General features: G+C 38.5%; 3 protein-coding genes across 5 annotated transcripts; 1 reads left to right on the top strand and 2 right to left on the bottom strand.

The window, feature by feature from the left end:
- Positions 1-320: 320 nt before the first annotated feature.
- On the bottom strand, positions 321-5,663 carry rpusd2 (RNA pseudouridine synthase domain containing 2). Its single transcript, XM_007237194.4, has 3 exons — positions 4,924-5,663; positions 3,928-4,224; positions 321-2,769 (listed from the first exon to the last, which is right to left on the bottom strand). Exons 1-3 carry the CDS (start codon positions 5,563-5,565, stop codon positions 1,900-1,902), a joined length of 1,809 nt encoding a protein of 602 aa, XP_007237256.3. The 5' UTR covers positions 5,566-5,663; the 3' UTR covers positions 321-1,899.
- An 801-nt stretch (positions 5,664-6,464) lies between these two features.
- On the bottom strand, positions 6,465-12,878 carry pcmtl (l-isoaspartyl protein carboxyl methyltransferase, like). 3 transcript variants are annotated; one of them, XM_022672534.2, is made up of 11 exons: positions 12,860-12,878; positions 12,687-12,762; positions 12,452-12,548; positions 11,644-11,778; positions 11,385-11,489; positions 11,264-11,295; positions 11,070-11,174; positions 10,422-10,542; positions 10,150-10,235; positions 9,218-9,387; positions 6,465-8,092 (listed from the first exon to the last, which is right to left on the bottom strand). In XM_022672534.2, exons 4-11 carry the CDS (start codon positions 11,759-11,761, stop codon positions 8,056-8,058), a joined length of 774 nt encoding a protein of 257 aa, XP_022528255.1. In that variant the 5' UTR covers positions 11,762-11,778; positions 12,452-12,548; positions 12,687-12,762; positions 12,860-12,878; the 3' UTR covers positions 6,465-8,055. The 3 variants fall into 3 exon arrangements, with proteins under 3 accessions (XP_022528255.1, XP_022528259.1, XP_022528257.1); XM_022672538.2 differs by lacking the exon at positions 12,860-12,878 and having other exon boundaries at positions 6,465-8,128; positions 12,687-12,846; XM_022672536.2 differs by lacking the exon at positions 12,860-12,878 and having other exon boundaries at positions 12,691-12,846.
- Positions 12,879-12,956: 78 nt separating this feature from the next.
- ccdc32 (coiled-coil domain containing 32) lies at positions 12,957-18,946 on the top strand. Its single transcript, XM_007237198.4, has 4 exons — positions 12,957-13,129; positions 13,760-14,001; positions 14,192-14,345; positions 15,468-18,946. Exons 2-4 carry the CDS (start codon positions 13,767-13,769, stop codon positions 15,640-15,642), a joined length of 564 nt encoding a protein of 187 aa, XP_007237260.1. The 5' UTR covers positions 12,957-13,129; positions 13,760-13,766; the 3' UTR covers positions 15,643-18,946.
- The last annotated feature ends 664 nt before the right edge of the window (positions 18,947-19,610 follow it).

The raw sequence follows: 19,610 nt of genomic DNA, 5'->3' as shown, positions 1-19,610 counted from the left end.
ACACTCTCGTCGAATTGAGATGTAAAAAAAAAAATAGATTTATTACGTAAACATTTTTTTTTAAATTCACAATTCTCCTAACCTTCAAGTATCAAGAAAGCCATTAAAATTATACAGCTTTTTATTAACTACAAACGGCAGAGGTTTATTAAACAATCTAATATTCTCTAAGGTCTGATCTGAGCAGACTTTAAATTTAAATAAAACAAAATAAAATAAATCCAACCAGAGTCAACTAATATCTGATATAGGCATGTGCTGAACCTGTGCAATAGTTTTTTTTGTTTTTGTTGTTTTTTCTGCTCCACACATTAAAAGTGTAAAAGTGTAAGTCCTGTCTTTACACGTCGTATTTGTTAAAATAATCAGGATCAGAAGAGCGTGAAGAGAAAAATGTGTAATAGAGTTAATGGTGTGAAGTATGGTGCTGTGTTTTATGGGAGAAGAAAAATAAATCTTAATTTGACAAATTTAACAATAAGCAGCAGAATTTAAAAAATATAAAAGCCATTTATTGAAGAAAAAATGTTTTTTAAATCAAGAATTTTAAACACTGTATGAAACCTATGTATGTATTTAACCCTTTCAGACCTTGAGTACATTGCGCAATGGACATTGTGTGTTTTCTTCTTTATTGTATATTTTCAGATTGATTGAGACCTGCTGTCCTTCGGAATATTATAGTTATGTATTTATATTTAACATTTATCATTTAATCAAAAACAGCAGTTTAGCCCTACCCACTACATTGGAAAAATAAAAATATAAGGCAAAGCATGGCAGCATCCCACCTATAATGAGGCACCATGTAACGAATATATTTTTCAATTTAGGAATGAAGTGTGAAACAAAAAAATGTATATAAAAGATATATAGAATAAAAATACAATGTTAAAAATTATTTAAAATAGAGGAAACATAAAAAATAAAATATATGCAAACTAAAGAATACAAATAATTTATCTATCTATATATCCATAATTTTATTTATATTTATTTATTTTTTTTATCACTGGAAATAATTCAGGTCTGAAAGGGTTAAGTGAAGTTTCATTCTGGATAATTTATTACTATAATGAAGTAAATTACGTTTTTTTTTTTAACTGACATATCCATGATGCTGTTCAGCTTTCTAATGTACAAAGTGCCAAATGTAAAAAGTTACAAGTTCTTTGTGCCAAACAGAGTCGCTGTGTCCAGTTTTTGTGAAGCGTACTATTATAAAACTGTTGTATGTGGATGGTGTGTGTGTGTGTGTGTGTGTGTGTGTGTGTGTGTGGGGTGTTAAATTTAAAGTGTTTAAGGATGAACTATGTTGGAAATATGATGGAGAATCTCAATAAAATAAAATTAAAACATTTTATTTTAAAGAAAAGCAGACTTTTTCTTTGAGTCAGAAAAATATAATTTATTCATGTCATCTCTAAAGAACTTCCACAGCTTTTGGGTCGGTGAAAAATAAAACTTTATTATTTGAAAAAGAACTATACTGTTCATACACTGCCATGCCAAACGTTATAACAGTATCGTATAGTGTTCTCCTGCATTGACTGAGGATGTGACTGTGGAAATGCCTTGATCTACAGCTTTGGAATAAAAATAAGATTTCACTTAAAAAATGATGAGTTTCTTTGATTTTACCAAATTAAAAACCTCTGGAATATAATCAAGAGGAAGATGGATGATCACAAACCATCAAACCACCACAATTTCTAAGAATTACAGTTTTGTTTACTTAACTTAACTTAGCTTTACAAGTCTCACTACCCAGAGGTGAGATCTGCTGAATTAGAAAGAAAACATGGCGACACCCCTGTTCCTTGCTAGTGTTGCATAATGCGCCTTATAATCCATAATGCAGTGCACCTTAAAGTGTGAAAAATACAGTAATTTTCCGTTTTAATCCTGCACCCAGTCTTCTTTAGCCCAGTCAGGTAGCTGTGTGGAGTATTTAAAGTCAGGTCCCTTGTAGCACAGAGCATGCAGGTACATGACCAGCTCCTCCTCCGTCGGGTCGGCTCGCACTATTTTACACTCTGCACACAAATGATCTCTCACTGCTACAGCAGAATCTGCAGTTTTTGAGGATTCTTCATGATCTGAGCTGCTTTTCTTTGTTTTTGCACCGTTTGCTGTTTCCTCTGTTAATCCTGAAGATTCTGAAGGTTCAGAGTTAAGAGTATTCAGGTCAGAATGTCCAGCCTGTGATGATTCTGCTACTGACAGTTTACTGGAAACACTCAATCCCTCAGTCAATTCTGAGTTTCCAGATTCAGTCGAGACAGACAAGCCATCGTTAACCAAGCCATCACCATCATCACCACCAGCAGCTGTACCTGCTGCTGCACCACCCTTTACTGCTACATCTTCACCATCATCAGGAAGATCCAAAAGACCCAAACTCTCCTTGGAGCGATGCTCACTGATTAGAGCTTCCAGCAGCTCGTCGTCGTTCACACCCACCACCCCGCCTTTTCCCCTGTTCGGACCCCACGCCGAAGCTCCGTAGATGGGGTCGTTCAGGATGGGGAAGCCCAGGAACTGGAGGTGAACGCGGATCTGGTGAGTTCGGCCGGTGAGAGGGCGACAGCGCACTACGCTGGAGCGGCCGTTATAACTGAGCTTCTGGAAAACCGTGCGGCAGTCCTTCCCTTTAGGATCCACTCTGCACACGCCCACTTTAAAGGAGACGACCAGTATGGGTTCCTCACAAACCACTTCACCATCCGGAAACTCCCCGTCCACACGGCACACGTACTCCTTCTCCAACTGCGTTAAAAAGAACAACAAAAAAAAAAAAGACAAAAATTAAACAAATCTCATTTACAAACAGCCTGATTTTTTTACATGATTATTAAAAAGCAATTCATTAAACAGTTAGTTATTAATTAAACCACAGGCTACAGTCCAAATTACAGTAAACCTACTATAAGGGTTCTATTCATATTCATATAGTCTGTTTACACCTAATATTAAAATGCATTTTGTATCTGAATAGTATCTGGATATTATACTCTGACCAGATTCTGTTTATTTTCATCATTTAAAAAATTTAAACAATTAGCCAAAACAGGAAAATGGCTGTATTTTTCACACTATAAGGCGCACTGGATTATAAGGTGCACTATGCGACACTAGTAAGGAACAGTGGTGTCGCCATGTTTTCATTAGTAATACAATTATTGTTTCGAGATGAATACAGTACTGAGGGAATATTCCCTTTATATTTAACTACTAGTCTAATTTCTGACTTCACACATTTGGCTAGCTAGACAGCTACCACAGAAGTGCAATGTTAGTGTTAAATTTACTTCAGTAGTGCTATTTTTTTAATCATAAAATAAACCTTCCTTATTTTAAATAAAATTTACAAAGTAATGACAAAGTAAAATGCAACCTAGCTGAGAAGGTAGTAAACTGATATTGAGCAGGATTGTTCACACCTCGCTTTTTTTTTATGTTGACAAGTAAAATCTGAATGTGATCTAATCACCAAAAATCACGTTAATGTCAGGTGTTGTTACAGCTGGTGCCGAAGGCTTTCCTGTCTAGACTACGATACCCAGAATGCACCTCGTTCTGACATCACTCACTCACCCGATCACTTGACACTGCGCACAGCACCACCAGGAAGAAAATCACCGGAGTATTGATTTCACCTGTATACCTCAATGCTAATACAACTTCACTCCACATACAGCTCGCCTTGTGTATGACCTTATGGTATGTGTTTTCTATCTTGCTGCTGTTTACTGTTACTAACCCCGCGTGTTTTGACAACACTTTGTACCACAGCTTTATTTTATAAAGTATTTAAACTGCATCACCGTGTGTCTGAGTCCTGTCCAGCCACGACAGGTGTGAACATAAAACCAAACAGTAAGTCGTGACGGTCAGGTAGAGCTGTACTGGTAGTTCTGGTCTCACCTGTCGATCTCGAACCATCTGGTCCAGTTTCTTCGAGACCTCCAGAGTGCGGGCGAACAGCAGTACGCCGGACGTGAGGCGGTCCAGGCGATGCACGGTGTGAAGAGCATGGAGACCTCTCTCCTTCCCCAGAATGAAGATGACGGTGTTGTGACGATAGCGCCCACAGGGATGTACAGGAAGAGAGGCGGGCTTATCCACCACCACGACTTCACCGTCATCAACCAAAATCTCCAACGGCCGACCAACCACCGGAGGCTCATGACGATGAACCGTGTTCCTCAGGAAGTCATTGTTCTACAAAAACAGAGCAGATATCACTTTTGTAAATCAAAGTTTATATTATTAACGACCAGCCACCAATTTTTCACTTTGCATTCAGATACAAATCAGTCCTAAATAAATTGTTTGAAAAGCATTTAAATTTAGTGTATGTGTTTTTTTTGGTGTGTATTCTGTGGTCACCAGCAGTGAAAGGCCTCCCTTCTGGCTCTTTCCCACACGCATTGTTCACAGCAGTGCTTGTCTGTGTTTGCATGTGTGTATACATGTGTATGTGTTCATATATACATATATTTGTGCATGTGTATGTATATATGTGTGTATGTATATATAATACAGTAATACAGCTCGGAAAAGAATAAGAGAGCACTTCAGTTTCTGAATCAGTTTCTCTGATTTTGCTATTTATAGGTTTATTTTTGAGTAAAATGAACATTGTTGTTTTATTCTATAAACTACAGACAACATTTCTCCCAAATTACAAATAAAAAACAAAAGATGCAGAGCTTTCAGACCTCAAATAATGCAAATAAAACAAGTTTATATTCATAAAGTTTGAAAAGTTCCGAAATTAATATTTGGTGGAATAACCCTGGAGGTTTTTAATCACATTTTTTTAATCATGCATCTTGGCATCATGTTCTCCTCCACCAGTCTTACACACTGCTTTTGGATAACTTTATGCTGCTTTACTCCTGGTGCATTAATTCTCACCTTCAGTCTTATATTCAGGTCTTCTACAGGTTCTTCATTTAACCGGATTCTTCCCTCTTTGGCCGCTTTTCTGTAATAATCCAGCGGTTCTGCCCGGAACTCGGTACTGAAGACCTGCAGCAGGGTTTTCCCGATCCAGCGACCCTTACAGTAGGTCTTAAAGTCGAAGTAATACGGCCGGACTTTCCGCAGCCCCGCCTCGAAGTAGTAGGATGTTTCCGCGAAGTGCTCCGGGGTGAAGCTCACCGCGGGGTTGCGCTTCTGCGGCGGGGGGACGTACCTCTCCCCGGGCCGGAGCTGCTTACCCCCGCCGCCCCTGCGCCTCTTCCCGCGGGGAGGCTTCTCCTGAACGCCGCCGCTGTTCTCCTCGCTCTTTCGCTTCCCCGCGCAGCTCCGCGCATCACCTCCGTCTCCTGGCTGCGGCTCTCGCTCCGGTTCCGGGCTCTGCTCGGTAACGGGCTGATCTTCCCTGTCCATGGTGAGTCTGAGACCCGCCGCGGGGTGTGAGCGGGTCCGGCGGGGCTGTGTGACTCTGACCGCGGCTCCTCCTTCGGCCTGAGAGCGGCGAACCCCCGAACTCAACAACAGAGCCCTGATACTGATCCACTGACCCAGAACCAGCGGGGTGAACCGCCCCAACATCCAGAACCGCCCGCTCACACACACACTCACTCACTCACACACACCAACACACACCGCCGGGTACCGTACACACACATGGCCGCTCACCGCTACTGTCGCAAGGTGATGACGTCGCCCAAAGTCACGCTGCTACTGATGTCCGGAGGACGAAAAAATGACATAAGTATAAATAAATACAAATATTAATAAATAAATATAAATAAACACACGCATAAATTATTGTACTGATAATTAAATACATTAATAAATACATTTTGTCATGAAAAATGTACACACTTAATATTATATCAGTAATCTGTTTCCATATTCCCATGCATGAACCTTTACATTGGGATGTTTCTGCATTTATTTGCTTGTTTATTTATATATTTAAGCATTTGTTTCTTTATTTTATGATTGATGTATTTATACAATTATTTATTTATGCATTTAAACACAAACACAAACAAGTTATTTTATTTGTTTATTCGTTTTCATGTAGTTATTCATTTACCTTCACACTTCTCTATGTATTTTCCACATTTCTTCATGGATGCATTTTTTTTATATATTTATTTATTTACACATTTCTTAATGTATTTATGTCCACATTCCTTTATTCACTATTTCTGTATTTGTATGTTAATTAGGTAGGCGGTTCTCTCCTTGCTCTAAAACAGGATTGGTCCACCGGTGAATCAGACAGATGCAACCAGTTTCTACCACACTAGTGATAAGGGTATATAGCATTACTCATTCAAGAAAACACCATTAACAAGATTAAAGTAGCTCGACAACTCATTGGTGGAACTTTAAAAGTGCACAGCTAGTTTAATAAAAACACACGTTTTATACATACTTATCCCACTTATTCGCTTGTGTTTATTAGATGACATGAGAATGAATCACTGCAAATGCACTTTAATAATGATAACCATATTTATTATTAAAAATATTACACTGATTTATCATGTTTAGAAATTATACATCACAGCAGTCATAATACATTAACCCATTCATGTCCAATACCTGCAAGTGGTATCAGGAAACTAAAGCTGTTTTTTTAAAACTCAGATCCCAGAGGCCTACAGTACATCCTGCACTGGGTTGGTGACCACTGGTCTAATGCTGCCCTTAATTCATGGTGTAAATATCATATTTTATGCGATAAGTGCCAAAAATGTCATCACAAACTTGCATTTACAACTGTAAATTATGATAATTGTATTTTTTAAATTGGTTATGTTACAGATATTTATCAACACAAACACTGCAGTCCATTTTTTAATGCTTTACTCTCATGAGAACAAAAAACAAATAATGCTACTGATACCTCTGTCTGTTTTGTTTGCAATAATTGCAAATATATACTTATTCTCTTTCAACAACAAAAGAAAAATCTGTACCAATTTGAGTTTGTTACATTACCTGTAATGTCCATATACAAGTGCATCTAAAAAAATTAGAATATCATTGAAATTGAAGTTACTTTATTTCAGTAATTCAGTTCAAAATGTGAAACTCATATTATATAGATGTATTAAACACAGAGTGATCTATTTTAAGTGTTTATTTCTTTTATTGTTGATGATTATGAAGCTTACAGCCAATAAAAACCCAAAAATCAGTGTCTCAGAAAATTAGTATATTATATAAGAACAATTGGTACTTTTGCCAGTGTTGGCAGTGTGCCAAGTCCTGCTGGAAAATAAAATCCGCATCTCTATGTCATCTGCTGGTGCTGGTCCACTGTGTTATATCAAGTCCAAAGTCAATGCAGTGTTTTCCCTCTGCTGATAACAACTTTTATGGAGATGTGGATTTCATTTTTCAGCAGGACTTTGCACACTGCCCACATTGAGTACCAAAAGTACCAATTGGTCTTATATAATAAACATTTTCTGTGTTTTTATTGGCTGTAAGCTTCATAATCATCAACAATAAAAGAAATAAACACTTAAAATAGATCACTCTGTGTGTAATACAGCTATATAATATATGAGTTTCACATTTTCAACTGAATTACTGAAATAAAGTAACTTTTCATTGATATTTGAATTTTTTGAGATGCACTAGCACTAGTAAATGTGCCAGAACATTTCAGATGCGGACATTAATGGGTTAATTTTACAAGTAATGTGATTAGCTTCACTTCTATCAGTTTATGACGTATTTGAAACACCTTTTTCTGAAGTGTAAGTGCACACAGTGTTTATTTAGGGATCTTAATGCAGGGACACAAACACTAAAACTGAGTTCCTGGTTTCAGGCAGGTTTTACATCACTGAGTTTCAGAAGAATGAAGAACAAAGCCGGTCTGATATCAGATGAGAGCAGTCGGGGAACATGTGTCTGTGTTCGGCTCTGAAGTCCTGTTTGTAGTCGGTAAACAGGAAGCTGGAGAGAGGCTGGATGGGCCGGCAGGTGGGTTGCTAAGCAGCAGGTTGAGATGAGTGGATGAGAGGAGGAGGAGTGGAGGATGAATGGAGGTGGAGAGGTCTGCACTCTTTCCTAAGTGTTCGCTGCACTGCAGCACCAGAGCCACCTCCTGCAGGGGCAACCACACTGCAATCAGAGCTCACCGCTGGGGAGAGAAACAGACCAGCGTTCACACTCGCAGAACCCCAGGACTCACCATTACATTACAGCTTTTATCGTTTATTTCTGTTTGTTTCATATTCTGAATAGTGCGGTTTTGTATCTCTCAGCTCCTCAGCTTGTCAACAAATGCATGTTTAAAGCAGTCCATAAAAGGGATTTTAGTAGTACCATATTTTTCACACTATACGATTTTTGCACTTAAATTGCTTTAATTTTCCCAAAAATCATCATCAGAGCTGCTTATAATCCGGTGCTCCTTATGTATGAATTCTATCAGTCAGGTATTAAGGAGCAGTAAAGACACTCCAATGAAGTACAGAGTTATACAGGAGTTTCAGTTTAGTTCTCCAGCACCCAGACTGGAGCAGTATTAGCATTAGCTGACGGAACGGTAATCAGCCAGGCTAGGCTAAGCTAAGCTAATGCTGGGCTAAAGCAAGCTACGCTAACATAACCACAGTCCACTCAGCAAACAGGCAGAAATGCTCACAAACACACAGCTTTCACATAAATGCATAAGTTTCAGTGTTATTATAAGGTCCTAATGTTTACTAACCGCCTTAATCCCCAATTTTGATTTCAAGCTAACGTATAAACCTTACACTGTTTTGTAGTTACAGTTCTGTTACAGTTCAATTGTTCTGGAACTACTTTTTGGCGAAAGGCACATTCCGTATTAAAGCATATTCAGCATTACCAGAAAAGTCAGGGTTCCTCAGTCTAGTGCTGTTGTGCGGCATTTGTTGGACAGCCTGCTAGTGCAATCCGTTAGCAGCTAATGCTAATGCTGCTGCACCCAGCCTTAGTGTAAATCTGGAAAGCTAAGCTTACTGTAAATAAGTGACAGCACTTTACAGTTTGTTTTCAGGAGAAAAATCTGTCTAGATTAACATCCAGCGCTTGATTGACTTTAAAAGAAAATAGAATTACAGTTTTGTATACTTAGCTTAGCTTTACTTAATTTAGTTGGAACTGGATGTAATATAACTTGAGTGCAGTCTCAATAAAAACTTCACTTTGGACTTTTCTGGAGTTTTTTCTCAGTCCAACAATCATGGATAAGAACACGTACCCTGGCCACTGGTGATGTTTGTCGGTCAGTGGAACGTAGACCACGCCCATCAGCGCTTTCTTGAGAAAAGTGCCGTCACTCTGCCGATCGTACTGCTCCAGAACCTGAGTCTCCCCCTCTGGACCAACAGGCAGAACCAGCCTCCCGCCGGGTTTCAGCTGCTCCAGGAGCTGCAGATCATAAATACAGAGATTTTATTACAAAAGGCCTTCAAATATTGTTTCTTGTGAAAAGGAAGTATACTTAAGAGCATTAAAAGTATGTTTAATAAGGGTAAAGCATACTTAAAGTACATTTTCCTTTTTTTATATACTTTATAAAAATACACATTAAATATACTTTCTCTGTATTTCCATAAAATGTTTTTTAAGAAATATGCTTTAAATTGAACATTCTGTTAAGACAAAATATATGTAGTGGCATTAAATACAGCTTAAAGTGCACTTTAGTGTAGTTTTTTGTCCAGTATTATTAAGGTGTACACAAAATGTGCATCAATATGCAAAGTAGTACATTTACAATATACTTCAAGTGTATTAAAAATGATGTTTAAAAACACACAAACACTCAAGAAAAAAGCAAATTTAAAAGCACAACCTAATGCTTTTATCTAGATTAATTACAATTGAAATATACTTAAATTGTCATAATAGTACGAAATAATACAAATTTAAGTATGTATTAATTTTAATGCTAAATGTATGTACTTTTCCATGTTAAGTATACTTAAAAAAATATTTTCTTAAATACACTTTACTTTTACTTTTTTCAAATTTCTGCATTATTAATTTGCCATATTTGTGTAAAATTGAGGGGGTAAAAGAGAGGAAACAGACCAGTGTTTTAGCTGCAGATATTTTGAGCGTGTTCTGCTGAAACTGTTGTGGGTCAGAAGTGTAAATAAGGTCAGATTACAGATCTACAGTTCATACCGCTTTGGGGATAGTTGGTGCTGCTGCCCCAACATGAATGGCATCATAAGGAGCCCCATCTGGGAAACCTAACCGGCCGTCGCCCACTGGGAAAGAAACACAGCTGTTATTAAACTGAGACTGAGACAGTGCCAGGAAAGGTAAATATTTTATTTTTTGCACACTGAGAAGGTTGATACTGATGATAATGTGAATTATGTACCAAATTATTGCAAGTAAAGAATTAGATTACCAATTTTTATCATGAAATGTTCATTTTTTAAGTGCCTCACCTACTAACTTGATCCGTCCGGAGGTCAGAAGCTCTGGATCGTCGGCTCGAACATTTTTCACTGAGGCTTGCACTAGTTCATCTATGTGCTCGATCCCCACCACTTTTCCAGTGGGACCCACCTGTATGTTTAAAGGACATTTGGGATTATATTTCCTGTAGTAGCTCATAACATGATCAGGATGTATCATCAGATATGTTGAGTTTAAGCACTGGCAGCTCTTATCAACTAAGCTTTAGCCAGTATTTTCTTACTTGAACTGTGCAGTACATCATGAAAATCTGCCCCATTTCCACAATCGGGGTTGTCAGGTCTCAACAACAGCACACAAACAATGTGATGTAGCCATTTTTCTGCTAAACAGCTAATCACTAAGCTTCAGTAAGGTTGCTAACCATAGCTGTGTATTTTATTACCACCACTAGCATCGTAGAGGGAGCCCAGGAGCAAAAAACAAACAAACAAACAACCGGAAATTCTCTCACAATGCTGCTTTAACATAATATATATATATATTGTAAGCTTAGTTATAATTCTCAATAAAGCTGATCAGGTATATGTTGGCCGGTATGTAATTTATACATACTGGTACCACAACCATTTATTATTAGATAATGTTTAAGAGAGTATAAAAACAGTAAGGCTCACCATTCTTGCAAAACAAGCAGTAAGATATCCACTTCCTGATCCAACATCCAGCGCTGACGCTCCTTCAGTTAACTTATCACCAAGTACCTCCAGAGCATGAGCGTGCTATAAAAGAGACTGAGAGCATCGTTAACAAACCAAACGTATCTTTTATATGATTTATTGCTCAGAAGATGTCTTTGTTCTTTACCTACCATATGAGGAGCGCTGATCGTCGCCTTGTATCCTTTAAAAACAGCAAAACAACATTATATATATTTCCCTATTTACCAAATTTATAAACATTTTGGTTAGTCTGTTGATGTAGGAACTCACCTATGTACTGAGGAGAGTCTGTGTAAGGGTAGTCTTTGGAGTAGATCCCCCGGTCAGTGGCGAGCATGGCTTCAAACACTCGATCACTACGAATAACTCCATGTTCTGTTAAATAACAAAAAAAGAGACTTTCAGTACTATATACCACCCTGCAGTAAACACAGGTTTGTGTGTGTGTGTCATAAGTGAACCAATTTTGCACTGGGCACACTTATACACACACAATATTCTCACCTTTACAGGTTTATTAGTTGCGTACCTCGTAAACGGTTTATGAGTTCTGGATGTGTTTTGCCACTCGATATCCACGCCATTGTTCTGGAAAGCAGCAAACCCATAGGGAACGCCACTGCAGCTAGCCTGAGGACACACTGCATTTCCTGAATAGGACCACCTGCAAAAATGAGTGACAAAAATCTACTTTTATCACATTTTCTCTCCAATTTAGAGCACAAATTACTCAACCCACTTCTCGCTAGTGCTCCACCAGTCACTACTAACACCAGCCACCACTACTTTTTGAACTGCAAGTAACAGATGGCTTTGCTGACCAATCTTGAGAGTAATGTGGGGAGAAAGCGCCATCTACCCACCCAGAGTGAACACCAGACTCCTACATGGACTCTTACCTAGACTCCTACCTTGACTGCTACTTAGACTCCTACCTAAAGCCCTACCTAGACTCCTACGTGGAGCCCTACCTAGACTGCTACTTACAGTCCTACATAGACTTCTACCTAAAGCCCTTCCTAGACTCCTACATGGACTCTTACCTAGACTCCTACATAGATTCCTACCTTGACTGCTACTTAGACTCACTCCTACCTGGACTCCTACCTTGACTGCTACCTAGACTCCTACATAGACTTCTACATAAAGCCCTACATACACTCACTCCTACCTGGACTACCTACCTAGACTTTTACTTTGACTGCTACTTAGACTCCTACCTGGAGCCCTACCAAGACTCCTAACTAGACTACTAGCTAGACTGCTTAGACTCCTACTTGGACTCTTACCTAGATTCCAACCTAGACTCCTACATCGATTCCTACATAGACTCTTACCTGTAGTCCTGCATTCACCTTCACGCCGCCGCTCCGCGCGCCTCACCGGCCTACATTTACCGTACCCAACACCGCGGTACCGCCAGATTCACCTCACCTGCAGAAACGCCGGAACATTAAACCCGCGCGCTGCAGCAGAGATCAAACAACCCGCGGAGACTATAAACACTGAACTAGTTACTACATTAATCTGAGAATTAGCTACAAAATAACCACGAGCTCTGATCTCACTCACAAACCCGCCTCAGATCAGCCGAACAGCAGAATCAGCCGCACACCTACTTCCGGGTTCTCCGCGCTGCTCTTTTATCCTGTAATATTTATAAAATAAAGAATAGTTAAAAAGATCTGACATAAATACACCTTATATAAACTTCCCCCTAAAGGAAACTACGCTCATGGACCTACCCACGGAAGAGAAGGTCAAAACGCACAGGTTCAGCCAATCACATTCGAGGATTGTTTGATTGACAAGTTTGCCGTCCAATGAAATGAAAACATATGTAACCCCGCCCCCGCCGGCTTTACACACAGTCTCGGAGTGGCGGTGTGAAGCTAAGCTAGCTTTATCTGTGTTTACATACAGAAAAACGGGTCTGGAACAGAAAATATACAATATGAGCTGTTAATGTGTTTAATATCTGTTTACTGAGCGTCTGATTACTCGTTTTATTAAAGGTAAGTGTGGGGAAAGGATTAGCCACATTTTCTAGATACATAATACATAACAATGTTTGTTGCACTGCTTTAGCTTCATAGTACAGATATAGATACAGTTACACTGTTTGTAGTTACACAGTGAAGATGTAGTTACAGTTACATTGTTTTTAGCTACAGTTAGACTGTTTTTAGCTACATAGTGAAGATGTAGCTACAGTTAACGTTACATTGTTTTTAGCCACAGTTACACTGTTTTAGCTACATTGCGCAGATATAGATATAGTTACACCGCTGAACTGTGGTCCTCCGGTAAATTTAGTCCCGTCCGGACGCACATCTCTGAGTTTCTTCTCCTTGCTTTTAATAAAATAGCTATGTGTCCACTGCCGCACACCGTAATTACACTTTGGGCGCACAGTGAGTGGAAATGGAGGAGCTACTGAACACCGTGATGTCATGTGACTGAGTAAAAAGCCTAAAAACTCACAAATCCTCCTGTTTTTTCAATTACAGTCCGGATGCAGGAGTTTTATCACTAAAGAGTAGAAGTGTGAAATATTTCACACAGACGCCCCCTGAGAAACTAATCCTTTGTTACACTGTTTACAGCACTGTTTATGTGTTTTAACGCTCTGCTCGTTTCTACAGCACAGTTATGATCGAGGACTCTGAATCTGAGTTGGAGACCCGGTCCAGTGGGGAGCTCTGGTCCGAGATCTGCTCTAATCTGCCGGAACCGGAGGAGCAAGGACCCGGTGACGGACGGTTCACTGATTCATTCCAGCCTCCCACCCAGGAGACCAACCAGACCAACTTCACCTCCTCCCCCAGCAGCACCTTCAGCCCCTGGGAACCAATGGCAGATTCTGAAGTGTACATCGCAAGTTTAGGTAACAACATAACTCTACCATGTTACCTTTTACTGGTTATCTATCTAGCTGTTTATTCTTCTGGGTTCTGAAATGTGTTTCTTTCTAAGAGTTTTAATTCAACAACATTCAGTGAGAGTGAGAACTCCCTGTTATGTTTTGTACATCTGTGTTTGCTGTATATTTTAGTTCATATACTTTTGCATTGCAGAAAACCGTTTGAAAAGAATTAAAGGACAGTCGAATGAAGTAACTTCAAGGGAAATGCTGCGATCCTTGTCTCAGGCCAAGAAGGAGTGTTGGGACAGGTTTCTTCATGATGCTCAGGCTTCAGAACTTTTCCAAGAAGGAGATCTGGATCAGAGGTAAGTGAGGATTAGGGAAGCTTACTGCAGTGTTATTTTATGTGATTTAAAGGAAGCACTATTCTTAGTGTCTCTCTACACATAAGAGGGTAGAATGTGATGAACAGAGTACGGTTGCATTAAACTTTGAACTTTGATTAGGTTAAAAATCTGCTCACATACTGTTGATTAATGTTGGCCCTGTTCACACCTGGGCTCACTTGTTCCTAAGGGTGTAAAAGAGAAGCCGTACTCCGCCAAATGGGTGCCATTTTTGTCCCGAGGGAATTACATGTATAAATGTGAACACAAAAAAACTTTAAAATACATTTTATTATTAAAATAATAATTAAAAACTACTTAGAACACTGAAAAAATAGCATTTGTTACCTGTCCCCACTATAAACTTTCTAGGCCTGGATTAATTTTGGATAAAAATCCACAGAAAGCTTTGAAAAGTCATGGAAATTTGGTCTACAAATCTTTGTGTTTCCATTTATCGATGGAGAAAATCTATTTTGAGCTACAAATACGTCAGCTCAGAGTTAATTCAGTAATTTAGTCTCTACACAATAGAGCTCTCAGGATCTGACTCACATTTTATTATTTAAAATTGTGTGTCCGATTCATTTTAGGCCTACTATAATCAATTTTGATTATAAAAGCATGGAACTTTATGGTTAAAAGTGTATAAACCCTGTAAATATAAATTATTTGAAGATGCAGTCATTTTTTTTTTTAAATAAAGACTATCCTGACAGGAAATCAAAGGAATTAGTGGACTTGCCTTTGAACATGCTTTTTAAATGTTACGTGAGTTTTGTAAACATCTTCAGATTAGTAAAGTAAGTACAGTAAAGAGGCCTGATATTGACAATTACATGTTTTGAATAGTTAAATACATGTATTATTATGTTTCTGTAAAGCTGCTTTGTGATGACATCAGTTGTAAAAAGCGCTATACAAGTATGTTTGATTTAATATTAGATTCAGACTGGACAAATACTTTAAAAATAAGTTTAATTTGGAAGATTTACAACAAGCAACTGGCTCCCATTCAGTGGAGTATTCCAGAAGTGTTTTAACTGCATGTGTGAGTAGAAAAACTGAACTGTATGTCCTGTCCTGTCTGTGTGTTTTTAGTGCTCTGGAGCAGCTGAAGCGCTGGCTCTCTCCTGAACGCGTAGCGATCAGTGCTGAAGAGCTGGAGTACCTCCTCCTGCCGTCACACAGCCGAGAGGAAGCTCAGCACTCCTCCAGCACAGATCACACTGCTGAAGAGCCTGATGAGGAGGAGAACTCCAGCCCAGAGAAATAAACTCCATCATTCACCTCCAATAGACTCTGATGACCAGCGGGCAGTTCAGCTGCAGTCTGAGACTGAGTGTGTCCTCAGTGCTGTACTGCACACGGTGTACAGGTGACTGATTTACCTGCATGAAGGATGACAGACACTAAATTAAAATTCCCATTGGAATGCAGCTGCATACTTTAATGCCGTATTTCTCACACTGTAAGGCGCACTTATCTCCATAACCGCATCAGTGAACGTCTATTTTCTGCTCTATTTTCATACATAAGACACACCGGATTATAAGGGACATTATGTGACACTAGTAAGGAACAGGGGTCTCACCATATTTTCCCTCTAATTCTGAAGTGGTGAGACCTGTAAAGCTAAGCTAAGTAAACTGTAATTTTTAAACACAGTCAAACGAGTGCTGGATGTTAATCTGCACAGATTTCTCTCCTAAAAAAAATGTTTATTTGGGTGAGTAAAGAACTTCAGTTTATTTACAGTAAGCTTAAGATTTCCAGATTTACACTAAGCCTCGGTGCAGCAGCAATAGCAGCTAAATAAATAAACAATTACAGGGGAATGCAGCTGCGTACTTGCATATCACGCCGGATTATAAAGCGCACCATCATTTAATGTCTATTTTCATACACAAGGATCACCGGATTATACGGCGTATTATGCGACACAAATAAGGAACAAGGGTGTCGCTATGTTTTCCTTACAATTCAGCAGATCTCTTTTAAAGTCAAATGAGTGCTGGATGTTAATCTACACAGATTTCCCTCCTGAAACCTGTTTATTTGGGTGAGTAAAGTGCTTCAGTTTATTTACAGTAAGCTTAAATTTCCAGATTTCCACTAAGGCTGGGTGCAGCAGCATTAGCAGCATTAGCAGCTAACTGTGGTTAGTGGTAAATCAGGGCGATATTAGCTAGCGGTTCTTCCCACGTAGCTTGTATAACACAGTAAACATGCAGACTATAGTCCAATATACTGACCTCTAAACGGTGAAAGAGCTAGCGCTTAGCGCTGTGGTTAGCGGCTAATACTGTTCCAGTCTGGGTGCTGGAGAACTAAACTGAAACTCGAAACTCTTGTATAACATAACCAAGGATTTTAAGTGTGCTTTATAATGTGAAAAATACAGTATTTTGTCATTGAAGACATGAGCTTTGAGGTTCTTAAACCCTGATGTATTTTAGTTATTTAGTTTAGTTATTTTTCATTGTCTTTGTACATTCTCATTTAGTCTATATGTCCTGAAGTGTGTAACAACTGAAATTCTGATTCAGTTCTGAAAATAAGCATATTAATAGCCAGTTTGTTCCACAACCTTGATGTAAAAACAGCTTCTACTCCTCTGGGAAGGTTTTACACTAGATGTTAGAATTCATGCTGTGAGAACTTAATATTAATCATTAATATTAATTCAACCACAACAGCTGAGCTCATTTTGGTGTTGAATGACTTATTTCTGTATCAACGTTACTACAAACTACTCATTCCAGAGATACTGAAAAGAGCTTAGTCATTCCATAATTCTATAGCCCAAGGTTGGATATACAGCTCTGTAAAAAATAAAGAGATCACTTCAGTTTCTGAATCAGTTTCTCTGATTTTGCTATTTATAGGTTTATGTTTGAGTAAAATGAACATTGTTGTTTTATTCTATAAACTACAGACAACATTTCTCCCAAATTACAAATAAAAATATTCTCATTTAGAGCATTTATTTACAGAAAATGAGAAATGACTGAAATAACAAAAAAGATGCAGAACTTTCAGACCTCAAATAATGCAAAGAAAACAAGTTCATATTCATAAAGTTTTAAGAGTTCAGAAATAATCAATATTTGGTGGAATAACCCTGGTTGGTTTTTAATCACAGTTTTCATGCATCTTGGCATCATGTTCTCCTCCACCAGTCTTACACACTGCTTTTGGATAACTTTATGCTGCTTTACTCCTGGTGTAAAAATTCAAGCAGTTCAGTTTGGTTTGATGGCTTGTGATCATCCATCTTCACTCATCATTTTTAAGCGCTCTCTTATTTTTTTCCAGAGCTGTATATGTGTTTGTTCATCTGACCTTGTTTACTGAAATGTCAGGAGTGCTGGAGATAAAACTAGCTATTATTTGCTTCTAAAGATCCGTTGTAACCATTTTGCCAATTCAGTTGCTTTAATAATGAAATGTTTTACATTCTGTATAACTAATTTCTGACATGATTTCCTGAACAAAATGTTACAAAAGTTATGTAATTGTTGTCTTCGTAGTATTTATGTTACATCATCAGTTTATTTATTTATTTTTTCTCAAATTTTTATCCCACTTTTTCCCCAATTTATACGACCAATTGCCCAACCCACACATTAGAACTCCTCCCCCTATCACTAGTGATGCTTCAACACCAGGAGGGTTAAGAAGACTATCACACGCCTCCTCCGATACATGTGAAGTCAGACTCCGCCTCTTTTTGAAATCTTTTTGCCGAGTAGCATCACAGCACTAACACTCGGAGGAAAGCACAGCGACTCGGTTCTGATACATCAGCTCACAGACGCAGCCTTGTGCTGATCCACATCACCCTAGAAGTGATGAGGGGAAAGAGAGAGAGCGCCATCTACTGTACTGTACCCACCCAGAGAGAGCAAGACCAACCAATTGTGCTCTCTCAGGGCTCCAGCAGCTGATGTCAAGCTGCATGACTGGGATTCGAACCGGCGATCTTCTGATCATAGTGGCAGCACTTTATACTGCTAGAACCTTAAAATGCCCACAGTAAGAAAAGGAAATAAGAATGAGCTGTTCACTGAGTTTATCTGATTTTAATTTTGGATTTGGTATCAATATTCAGACATAGATCTGGGCTCTCATGGGTTAAACTTCTGGGTAATTAAGTGATGAAGATGTTAGAGCAGATAAATCACTGGATTGTGCTGAACACCAACCATAAATCACTGGAATTGATTACCCCCTTCTCTAGACAACAAGCCAGACCCTAATATGAAGTTGTTTTTTGGATTGTCCTATAATTTCCCAACTTTAACTCATATAATCTAGTATTTTAATTAGTTTTGGTGATCAAATATGCGTTAACTTTTGTGAATGGTCTCAAAACGCTTCCAAATAATGTGACAATATATGGACATACTTTTATCAGCTACTCTTAACAACTGTTGGTTCTGCTGGACCAGTGAAATACGGACTACATAAACATGCTGTTGTGACCGGTGTTGTAAACAGTCTCTGTGATTCATGCTGATTTCATTTGTATTCCAGCAGCAGTTCTGAAAAAGAAATAAACTGCGGGTCTAATTGGAGTCCTGTCTGCTGTTTGTGGAAATACATACTGAATACTAACAGATCTGTCTTGTCTGTGGGCAGCCAGTAGATGTCAGTGTTGTTGAATATGTATGAGATGCTGTCGAGTCTTCTAGTTCTAGGTTGGCAAATTGGGAGGAACATTGATCTGCTTTTCAAAGTCTTGAGTCTTTATTCTGTATTTTCTATTTTTTGGTGGAATATAAAATGTAAGAAAATGAGAACATAAATGTAAGACTTGTTTTCAGACTATTTACAAAGGATCCGCTCATTTTCAAACAACATTTTACCTCAGAACACAATAATAGCATGTTTAGCATCTTGAGCCTTTACTTTGTAGTATTTTCTATTTTTCGGTGGAATAAAACGCTGAAAACTTAAAACATAAGACTCGTATTCCACCTATTTATGAGGATAATCTCATTTTTAATCTATCTACATTTTACCCCAGATACAAAAAGTGCCATGGTTAGCTTATTGAGTCTTTATTCTCTAGTATTTTCCATTTTGTACTAGAATCAAATGTTAGAAAATGAGAACATGTGTAAGACGTGTATGTAGTTAATGTTACAAGGATAAACTATTTTTTTTTCAGTTCATTTTACCTCAGAAAACAGTAGTAGCATTGTTAGCTTCTTTATTCTTTAGAGTCTTTATTCTCTA

Source organism: Astyanax mexicanus, chromosome 14 (genome assembly GCF_023375975.1).
Source record: "Astyanax mexicanus isolate ESR-SI-001 chromosome 14, AstMex3_surface, whole genome shotgun sequence".
In the NCBI taxonomy this organism is placed as follows: Eukaryota; Metazoa; Chordata; class Actinopteri; order Characiformes; family Acestrorhamphidae; genus Astyanax; species Astyanax mexicanus.
This window is presented reverse-complemented; position numbering and strand designations above follow the sequence as displayed.